Raw genomic sequence first — 11,601 nt, 5'->3', positions numbered from 1 at the left:
TTAAAACTTGCCTCGTTTTCTTTCAAGTTCTTGATAAAGCTCTTCTTCCCATTTTCTTTGCCTCTCAGAGAAGTTTGTACTGCAAGTCAAAGTAATGTCATTCTCAGGTAACAAACATATTTCAGATGTGATTCTTTAGTAAAATTAAGATAAACCAGGCAACAAATAGTGGCAAACACACCTAGACGTAAGTGTTTCCTGCTGGCCATCATGAAGAAACTCTTTCCACTCACTAAGCTGAGGTGGCTGAATTTCCTGCAAAGCTCGATTGTGTATACTACTTTCGTTTGCTACATGATTAGTTTGACGACCAGGACTTGCAATGCTGGGAGCATCAACAACTGCAGAGAGTCTTCTGCTAGGCAAACGTTTGGGTGACCTGCTTTTGGGGGGTAAACTCGGTAAATGAGTAGGATTTTCACTGTTTTCTGTTCCAACTGCAGTTGGGGCACCCATGGTATTCAAAGTGCTGTTGTAAAACTCTTCATATAGAGGTGTCTGCAGCTTCTTCAAATCTAAAGCCTAGTGGAGTTTTAAAGAACAAGTATTAACAATTTCATCATACCAGTGAATAGTGTTACCAAAAGAGGGAAAGGCATAAACAAAATTTTGATTACATTACATCTTTGACTAGTTAAAGATGTAAACCTCCAATCCGTGTTACAAGGATGTAATAACTCAATAAAAAACCAAATCTAATAATAAAAGACAAGAAAAAATATCAATTAAAAAAACAAAAACAAATATTTTTTTATAGGATCGGGTAAGTTTATTTATTGCTATAATAATTTCCCAACATGTTTTAGTGTATTGTTAATTGGTGCCCACGAAAAAAAAATGTACCTTCTCATCCAAAAATGCTCTAATTTTTGACTCGGTAACTTCATCATCATCCTCAGGTACCACTGGACCACATGGAAATGTGAAGTCGTTCTGTCCCCTACCGGATGCTTCATGGATATCAATAGCTTCATGGTTTGATTGACTGCAAGACAAGTTATATCCACTTCTAGCTTCATGGTTTAATTGACTGCAAGACAAGTTATATCCACTTCTCTTAAACAATGGATCCTCATGAAACTTGCATGGCCAGTCATCCAAGGGTTCGCACATTGGGTTGACACTCTGGTTTAAAGAAACAATTCTGTCATTAAAGATAATACAAGCTCCTGAAACGCATAGTTAGACAAAGAAGTGTTCGTCACCTTATTTAAATCAGCAGATGCTAAGGTAGATTTGAACCCAGTGGATGCACTAACCGCAAAATCATCTTTATCATCTATCAGACACATGTCATCATCAAAATTTGCTGCACCCCAGTAGGATCTTGATGTTGACAAATTATCACGATATACAGTTGAGGACTTCATACTACCCATTTCACAAACATCCTTCAATCCTGCACATGTTGACCTTCTGATCACAGAGTTCATGCTGCGCCATCGATACATCTTCAAGAGTCAAAAATAGCATAATAATAATAATAATGAAAATGAAAACACGCGAAGTTAAAAAAAGCTTACGAGCTCTTGAGATTCGACCCGGTCGCAGCTATCAGATTTCCAGATTCCTAAACAGGAAAAAACACATTAATTGACATGTCGATGGTCACAGAATACAGTAATCAAACCAGCACATCTTACTACACTTACTCTAACTGAGTTGCGGAATACTGAATGAGTTTCCTGATAATCCCCAGTGACAAATGGATGCTGCACATGTTTAGAAAAGGATGCAATGAGATAAAATCTAAGCCGAGTTTAGTTCGCTATAATTAAGCAATACCAAATAGTTTGAATAAATTTTGTCTAGGTGATAGGAACAGGAATACAAGAATTGATAATAATGAAGGTTACTGCGGTGATTTTCAAAACAACCAAAATTTAATCTTCTATACCCTATCATTATCTCCAATCAACAGCACATTTGTCATCCCGCTAACCTAATTCTCTCCATTCTTCAGCTCATTAACTTCTTTTTCAAGTATAAAATTTGAAAAATCTTTTCACGTCCAGGTATTTCTGCCAAGCATATGTTCATATTTGAGTAATATTACGCCTAGTTTATAATTTTTATAAACAATATACATATCAAAATCACCTGCAATAACTCAGATGCAGCAGGCCTTAAGTTTGGTACCCTGCCACCACGTATATACATAAGAGTTTAGTACAGACATATATCTAATACAATTCATAGAAATTATGTTTCAGAATTCATTGATGAAAAATACAGAGTCACTTCTGCCTAAAAATGTTGGCTTGTTCAAAAAGAACAAAGATTACTAGAGAAATGAAGGACTTGAGATAAATAAAAGTGAAACATACTCCTGAAGACATTTTAATAAGAAATCCTTTGCCTCAATAGATAGATGTTCAGGAATTGGAGGATGAGATTTAGTTGTCCCAATGTGGAAGAGAGCAGCAACCTGAAACCGAAACTTGTTTTCAGACTGCAAACTAATCTAAAAACCAATAAGCACCAACCAATACATTATAGTCAATTTTCTTACACATTAATAGAATTAAAAAAAGAAATCAGTCAATGGCATCAAATCTGTACCTCCTGATACTGTTGACTCCATGGAGGTTTCCCTGTGGCCATCTCAATCACAGTACAACCAACGCTCCATATATCAGCAGAACTATGAAATTGAATGTCAAAGACAATGGCGTCCAAAGAAGAAGAATTAGGACTAGCACACAAATCTATTTCTCTACTGAAGGAATAAGTGCACAACGATACACTACTGCATGAAAGCGTGGCATACATCATTAATTTCCTCTTATGCAAGTTCTGACATTTTTCTAACTTTATAGAACTGCAAATAAAACTTCAATACCCTCATATTATGCAAATGCTGACTAATCCACAAGTTGTATTGGTCATTATCTCCATGCGTTCCAAATATAAATTATATTGACACTTTTTTTATGATTCAAAAAATCCAACTTTTAACTTGATTATTGATATGTAAATATCTAATTCCTCGCTAAAGGAATGAATAAGATCACCCTCTGCATAAGAGAATAGCACACATATTAAATTTCCTCATTTGCAACTTCTGACATTGTTTAAGTTTTTCGAACTACAACTAAAAACTCCACGTGTCACAAATGTGAGTATTTTTTTTTGACATTATTTATGATTCCAATTATGTATTATTACATCCTTGCATTTTAAATCCACTGCATGATTTTATGATATGAGATTGTGATTTTATGATATGAGATTGTGTGGAGCTTCCATTTGAAGAAATCATATGGTGGACCATGTCATAATTTTTTTTTTAAGAAAAATCTACTGAGATGGTCAGGGAGGATTTGAAATTGTGATATCCTCTTTAGCAGAAAGGCGTGGCTACCTGTAAGATTATGCCTTAGCCATGTCATAAAAATCACAGAGAACTTGATTATACATATGTACATACTTCTACTCTAATGTAAAGATACATAATGGACAAATATGAGGAGAATAAATTGAAACATTGTTCTTACAAGCTATGCCCAGTCTGGAGAATAACCTCGGGAGCCATCCAATATGGAGTACCTTTCATTGACTTGGCACCATTTATAGTAGCCTGTAATCAACATAGCAACTTAGCAAAGATGCCGACAGAAACTCAACCAGTAAAGAAAGATTTTAAAATAGTAATATAAATAATACCAGTTCAACTACTTTCTTGGATGCTCCAAAGTCAGCAAGTTTAATGCAACCCTTGTTATCAACAAGAATGTTTGCCCCCTGAAACGAAGCATGCTCAATGTCAAATTTTGGAGAAAGAGAGGGATTTTCTAAATAAAATGTACTTTATATAACAACAACACAATACCTTGATGTCCCTATGCATAATACCATTCTTGTGAAGGTATCCCAATCCCAACAACAGCTGTTTCGTATACATTCTTATTACCTGCATATAAAATGATTTTAAATAGGACCATCATCAGCATTTCAAATACCACCGACATTCTAATATTTCAAAACTAGAAATCACTTACCGACTCAGGGAAAGATCCAAATTTTCCCAGTAACGATGATATGGATCCACCCGGTACAAATTCCAATAAAATATTCAACGAATCATCCTCTCTGGCAGTTCCCAGGTATCTCTAACAAACATGGAAATAACATAAATAAGCCAATAACCAGCCAAAGTCGCCAAAATGAAAGAGAGCTAAATATCATACTCACAACAATATTTGGATGCGAAAGATTCTTGAGAAGCTTCACTTCTTCCTCGAGCTCTCTGATGTGTGCCTATTATAAAATTTTAAGTAAAAACTTCTCTGTTAACCATGAGAATACTTGATCAAGAATAATTCTGGATTGAACTGGTTAAAAAGTTGTAGCTTTAGTTAGCTTTCCTATGTTTTGAGAAAAAACATAATAAAAACAATAATAAAGCAATATTGTAATAAGTGTCAGTGTGCATGACTTTTTAGTTTGAGGCATAATCCAAAAGCTTTTCCTAACAAACGTGAGTGGAAATCACTTTAAATTAGAAGTATGTTAGATGAAAAAGACTCAAATCAACTTTTTATAAGTTAGAATCCATAAATAAAAATTAGAAATTTTAACTTTCAATTAAATCAATTTTTTAACTCAATTTTGTAACTAATGTTTCATTTAAGCCATTCAAGCATATTTATGACTTTTCTACAAGACAAAAGTTAAAAAAAAACTTAAATCAATTTGCAAAATTCACGCCAAATAGAAATTCAACCATTGTAATTGTCAAGAAATTCAAAAAAATAAATTAACCATCTAAAATTACCAAAATACGCCAAAAGTAACCGAAAAAGAAACTAATTGTCCACGTAAAAGTAAAATTCAAATCCAGCCCTCACCTGCGTTTTCTCCTTAGAAGCACTACTGGCAGCAATCGAAACCTGCAAAAAATATAATGATTTATAATGATCGAGTAATTGTTAAAAAGCAAAGGAAAAAAATAGCAATTGAAGTCATTAACCTGTTTAACAGCGAGAAGCTCTCCAGAATCAAGATTCATCCCCATATACACCCTACCAAAAGCGCCGCATCCAATCAACTCACCCTTTCTCCATCTGATCGGCGGCGCATCTTCTTTTTTAGATGGCGGAGGCAAGGACGGTATTGAAGGCTTGGCGAAGAGGCCGATTCGCGATTTGCGAATGCTAGAGCCGATTTTCTCAACGAAACCACTGAATCCTCCATCTTCTCCGCCTCCTCCTGAAGTCGATTTAAACACTAAGGATCGACGAACCGATCCAAAAATGTCTTGCATTTCGTGGATCTTTAATTTCTAGGGTTTTTGCCTTTTCGGTGATTTTTAGACTCGAGTGTTTTAGTTTATGTTCGAGAGAGACAGAGTGAGAGAGAGAGAGAGAGAGGTAGCCGTTAGAGGCGTGTGAGGTGGTTCATTTTTTCGGGGAAGTGAAAATTTGAAGGGAGGGAAAAGCAGGGTGAGAGATCTATTTTCAAAAAAATAAAAATAAAGAATAAACAAATGCAAGGCAGATTAAATGATTGGTTAGTTTCTTTTAAGGGCCTTGTGCCTTGTTTGTACTGGATTATCTGGGTCGGTAGCAGTACAATTTTGGTTTTTTTTTATTTATGGAAAAGCCACATATTTGTTGTGTTATTTTACATATATACTGATTTTGTGTTGTCTTATTTGTTATTGGTAAATGACATCACTTTGTTATCAATTTTTTGGATGGATCAGATTGTATGTTGATAAGAATAAGTTCTTTTTTGTTTGTTTTTTAATGTTTTTGTATTTGTATTTATATTTGTGGTGAAACAAATATGATAAAGATAAGATGTTTCGTAACAAATTAAATTATATTTTGTATTATGAGATCCATTAAAAAATTAAATTTAAAACGTAATTTTTATGCAGTATTTTTTATGTTGTTTTTAACTAAGTTTTGTAAAAAAAAAATGGAATTTTAAAAGTATTTTTAAAAAATTAATTTTTTTTATTTGTTTTTTGTTTTAAATTAATATATTTTTTATTTTTTCAGATTATTTTAATGTGTTGATATCAAAAATAATTCTTAAAAAATAAAAATAAAAAGTTATTTTAATGCATTTTCGAGTAAAAAACATTTTAAAAAACAATCGTGACTACACTTTTATAAATCATTTTATGCATGTTTTTTTATTATACATAAATTTTAATTATAAATTTCACCATGCATATATTTAAATTTAACTAATCATAACTAACTGTAATTTTTTAAAATTATAATTATAAAAACAACCTTAAAAACTAATATACTCTAAATAGTTTTAAAAATATGATTTTATATTAGTTTGATATATTTAAGAGAATATAATAAATCTTTTATATGTTTGCTATAAAATTTAAATTTAGAAAGTTGGGTGATGAAGTTTTTTTATATGTGATTTTAAGATAACACCACGGTAAAATAATGTTCATGTCATATATAGAATAATTTTTTTATAAAAGAAAATTATTTTTTTAAAATAACAATATTTTGAATGATTACCGGGACAATGACGTTCATTAATTTAAATAACTTAAGAGGCAGAATAAGCTACACTTGCTTCTGCATATTCAAGTTTTCAATTTTTCTGCAATGACAAAAAAAATCTAAGAAAAAATAGGCATTGTACTTGGAACAATACTCTCGTCCGTTTTTTGATCCCTTGTGCTCGTATATTGTTCTTTATTTCTCTACGTTAAAATAATGTTTCATGATTTATATAAATTTTTTTTATTTGTCTTGCGAGGAATTGTGCTTGATGTTTTTAAAAGCATACCCTTGATGATAAGAAAAAAAAATTAAAATACATGTTGGTGATATTTTGTTTTTTTATATATTTTTAAAGAAAATATTAACAAAATAACATAGTTTTAAAAAATAATAAAATAATATAATTTATACATATTACAATTAAAAAAATATAATATTTAAGTTTGTTGTTGCGCAAAATCATAATATTTAAAAAACAAATTTGAATTGGTTCATATTATATGAGAGAGGATAAAGATAAAAAATAATTTTATAAGTACATCAAAACTCTAACTAGATAATACAGGTATTTTAAAGAAAATCTTGACAAAATAAATTTAGTGACATCAATAACAATTATTAACAGTTACCCAAGTGTATTATTTTTATTGTTTCAAAGTGGTAAGGGGCTCATTTATTAAAATATAATTAAAATAATTAAATAAACTAATTTATTATAAATTTAACAATTAATTAATTTTTATTTAAATATTAAATATAATATTTAGTAACATGTCATTATCCCTTAAATATCATGAATTTTACAGGAGGTTCAACTTAATCTTTTAAAGATTAGTTTCTCAATATAATTATTATAATTTCATCATTAATGTTTTGATTTAAATATTATAACGACATGTTTTTTTTTCAACACCATAATTCATTAATTTTTAAATATTATTTAAAAATCTCATTCTACTTGGCACAAAGATTTACAATAAATACTATTTAAAAATATAAGAAATATTTTTTATCATTCACATGGGATAATAAATTTTCTTTTGATTACTTGAATAGCTCATGTAGCTTATACTACATCCAATTTATTCGCTTGTTGTCATTTATTAGGATAGCGTGTCACAAGATCAAAGCATAAAATCATCTATATAATATAACTTAGTGATTTCAAGTTCAATGATTAATTACATGTATATACCGTGAGCTATTTCATTGACATAAATAATCTATCCATGTAAAATTCTTATATTATCCAGCAAACACATTAGTTACATGTATTTCTAATAACTAAACCTATAAAAAAAACCACTTCAATTCATAAATGAAATAGCGATCTTTTTACATATAATTTTTATATTATCCAATAATCATCTATATATTAACTATAAATATCCACATGTTTTTTTTTCAACACCATAATCCATTAAATTTTTAAATATTATTTAAAATTATTTAAAAATCTCATTCTACTTGGCACAAAGATTTACAATAAATACTATTTAAAAATATAAGAAATATTTTTTATCATTCACATGGGATAATAAATTTTCGTTTGATTATTTAAATAGCTCATGTAGTTTATACTATATCCAATTTATTCGCTTGTTGTCATTTCTTAGAATAGTGTCACAAGATCAAAATATAAAATTATCTATATAATATAACTTAGTGATTTCAAGTTCAATGATTAATTACACATATATACCGTGAGCTATTTCATTGACATAAATGATCTATTCATGTAAAATTTTTATATTATCTAGCAAACACATATATATTAGTTACATGTATTCCTAATAACTAAGCCTATAAAAAAAAACATTTCAATTCATAAATGAAATAACATAATATGTACTAGTGTCAACAATTTCAGTGGAATTCTCATGTCACATGTGATCTTTCTACACATAATTTTTATATTATCCGATAATCATCTATATATTAACTATAAATATTTTTTTATATTTAAGTTTATGTTAACAACTACTTTATTTTATAAAGAAAATAATATAATATGTATTGGTATCAATAATTATAATTAATATCCAATTTTAATAGAAAATTAATTAGAAATATTTAGAAATAATATTTTGTTGTAATAAAAATATTTTAACTATAGTAATTTTATAATTTTTTTTGTAAAATATATATATTTTTTAGATTTATTAATCAAATATTTAATAAATATTAAAAGTACATAGATTTATATAAATAAAATCAATACTAAATATAACCAACAATAAACAATTGATACAAAACAAGCACGCTTTAAAATGCAAACGAGTGAATTTGTAAAATCCAAAGGGCTATGGAAAACCCTTTTAGAGGGTACTGGGGGTGACGCATTCTGGGCATATCACCTCTTCCGACAGTAAATCCATCAGTCCAGGTACTTGACTCTGCTTTTCAGTGTTAGCTTCTGCCTAGCATAAAAATTGTTGTTGGTCTTACCTTTTGATCATTGAGCTTATGCGCAGAGGGCCCGGCCTGTGGGATAGACTTGGGATTCGAAGGGAGGGATGAGGCGGGGGAATGGAGAATTTTGATTTTACCATCTGAGCTTTTGATTTTCCACCTCTGAGGTGGGAGATTTTGAGAGGTGGACTGTTGGGAATTTCGACCGGTGATGTTCTGATACTTGCTCATAGGAGGGCCAAGCACACTGACACAATATTTAACGTGGTTCGGCAAAACCGCCTACATCCACGGGAGAAGTCAATATATTTAGAGATAGAGAAAGAATACAAAACAAATACATGGAGGAGGAGGATTACACCCTCTCATACTCAACTCTCAACTCTCTTTGCTGCACTTGCAGCTGCTGCAATGGCAGCAAGGCTGCTGCCATTGCAGCTCTCTCTTCCTCTCTACTCTCTTCACATTTTCATAATTCTCTTCACTCATTTTGCTCTCTTGCATATGCCTCTATTTATAGGCATTCATGGAGGCTTTTCTTCAACAAAGGTGGCTGCCAACTCCAACTCTTCTTCAACAATGGTGGCTGCCAACCTTTGACATCTTGGATGAGTGCACATGGTTGGTGCAATAGTCAATGGTTGTTGCACATTAATGGCAACCAACCTAACAATCACCCCCTTTGCCATTCATGTGGGGCAACTGTCCTCATTCTTCTTCAACACAAGCTTGCATCTTGCAGCTCTTCCAAGCTTTCCATTTTGAGAGCTTTTGTAGCCAAGTTTACAGGTACTTGCCAAACCTTTCAATCATCAGAGTGACCTAAGCACACCTTTTCTCACACAAAAGGATCACTATAACCAGATGGTCTGCCACATCACATCTGAATAGTGTTAACGCTTGTCTCTGGAACAACATTCCCCTTCGAGCGTATCAACCACGCTCAGTCCGGAATGATTCCTCAAGCCTCACATCAAGGCTTACAACACCCCCTCAAACGGATATTTCAAGTGCGACAGTCATTATCTGAGTATCTCAATATGATCACAAGCTCACCACTCTTCCAAGAGTCTACTCATCCAGGAGTTGCGCCTGCCCTCTATTCCACCCTAGGAACCACGCCTTACTTCTCCATGAGTCTCTCGCTCTTAGTCTCAAGAGTCCAGGTAGCTTTCCACCTTTAACCATGGGGGCAACCCATAAAAAGTTGATCCATATCTGTCTTCATACTCTGAGTATTACAATGCCATTACCGAGCTCACCACCTTGACAAGAGTCAACTTGTTCCCGGAACCTGCGCATGCCCTCTGCTCCTTCATAGCAGCCACGTCTTAATGCTCCACAAGTCATCCACTTATTGTCCAAGGCAAATGTCTTCTAGCTCATTGATCTTTAGCATGGGGGCAATATCCATGAAAGTCAATCCTGCATTTGTCTTCATACTCATCATAGCCCTTTTATTGGCTATCCATCTATCCACTCATACCTAGCCATCACATTGGCTCTGGGGCGTTCTGAACTGGGCTCCTTCCACGGCCCTCACACCTTCTCCTGAGGTGTCTCCGCTCGTCGTCATGCGGCGGTCTGATCATGGGCTCATCTCATAGCCCTCACACCTTCTCTTTAAGGTGTCTTCGCCTTTTATAGGCAGTCGCATCCTCCTTCAACTAAGATGCTTCAAAGTGGCTCCATAAATTCTTTGCCACTAATTACATAGAAAGAGAAAGTTGCGGTATACTCCTCGCAATCCTCCACCTTAATTTCTATGTTTGGAGCTTCTACGCCTTTTCTGCTTAACAGCTCCACCCGCACCAACTCCCTTTGGTGTCGTCGCCTTTTATCATAGGCGGTCGCCTTTTATCACAGGCGTTTGCACCCCCTCAATTAGGTGCATCTACAACAGCTCATCCTTACATCCTTACATGCATTGAAAGGTCCTCGCTTGTTGCCTTTATCAAGAGCACAAGAGACTTTTTGTTGTACAACTTTTTCATAGTCTCTGCTCTGAGCTTCATCTGGGAACTCTTCTTCTCCTTGCACCTGTTGTCTCATTATAGTACCTCGTTGGATCCTCAGGGTACTCCTACACAACCTTCATGTGCTCTCGTGCAATTTTGGTTCTCCAGATTTCTCCCTATTCCTTGCTTATGTTTGACAGCAGCTCATCCTGTCACAACATCTATCCAAGTTTAAATAGGGTGTCAATCTTTATCCCTTTGTTGTATTTCTCTTCCATTATCAGGGTCTTCATCAATTCTCCCCTCGAGAAATTATAGTCACCGAATCTAACTTCCTTGGAGAAATCACCACTCCATCAAATCCTTGATCATACGGAACCCAACTGTTCCTTTGTGTCGTCATCCTGCTAGTCTTCAACAGTTTCATAACAAACTGTCACATATACGAAAATAGTACCGTATGGATAATCCTTCCACTAAGCAAGTTCCCAGGAAAGATTGGAGGGGTCACAATGGTCCCGCTTAAAACCCAATCTCCTAGCCAGAACTTCTTAGGCCATATCTATCCATCGTACTGTCTTTTCGTATATACAACCATTTGCTAGCTTTGTTGCGGCTTTCCTTTACAAGTGATCTGGGGTATCCTGGTTTTATACCTGATTTCTCAATATCTGACGAGACTACCAGTGCTCAGATTCGTCAAGATTGGTCATCATCAAATTTCACTCTCCACCTCAAATTGTTCA

At 33.2% G+C, this 11,601-nt stretch overlaps 1 protein-coding gene across 1 annotated transcript; it reads right to left on the bottom strand.

Annotated features, from left to right (window-relative positions):
- Positions 1-5,442, bottom strand: LOC105126758 (mitogen-activated protein kinase kinase kinase NPK1-like). The gene is given in 15 exon segments (XM_011027726.1): positions 1-522; positions 844-1,125; positions 1,206-1,434; positions 1,524-1,570; positions 1,653-1,712; positions 2,101-2,140; positions 2,328-2,428; positions 2,563-2,644; positions 3,498-3,580; positions 3,667-3,744; positions 3,833-3,913; positions 4,002-4,112; positions 4,195-4,260; positions 4,851-4,892; positions 4,973-5,442. Coding segments are annotated over 15 exon segments (2,118 nt in total). The 5' UTR covers positions 5,267-5,442.
- Between the last annotated feature and the right edge of the window lie 6,159 nt (positions 5,443-11,601).

Source organism: Populus euphratica, unplaced genomic scaffold, assembly GCF_000495115.2.
Source record: "Populus euphratica unplaced genomic scaffold, PopEup_1.0 scaffold1.1, whole genome shotgun sequence".
NCBI lineage: Eukaryota > Viridiplantae > Streptophyta > Magnoliopsida > Malpighiales > Salicaceae > Populus > Populus euphratica.
The sequence above is the reverse complement of the archived record's forward strand: the minus strand, read 5'-3'. Positions and strand labels throughout refer to the sequence as shown.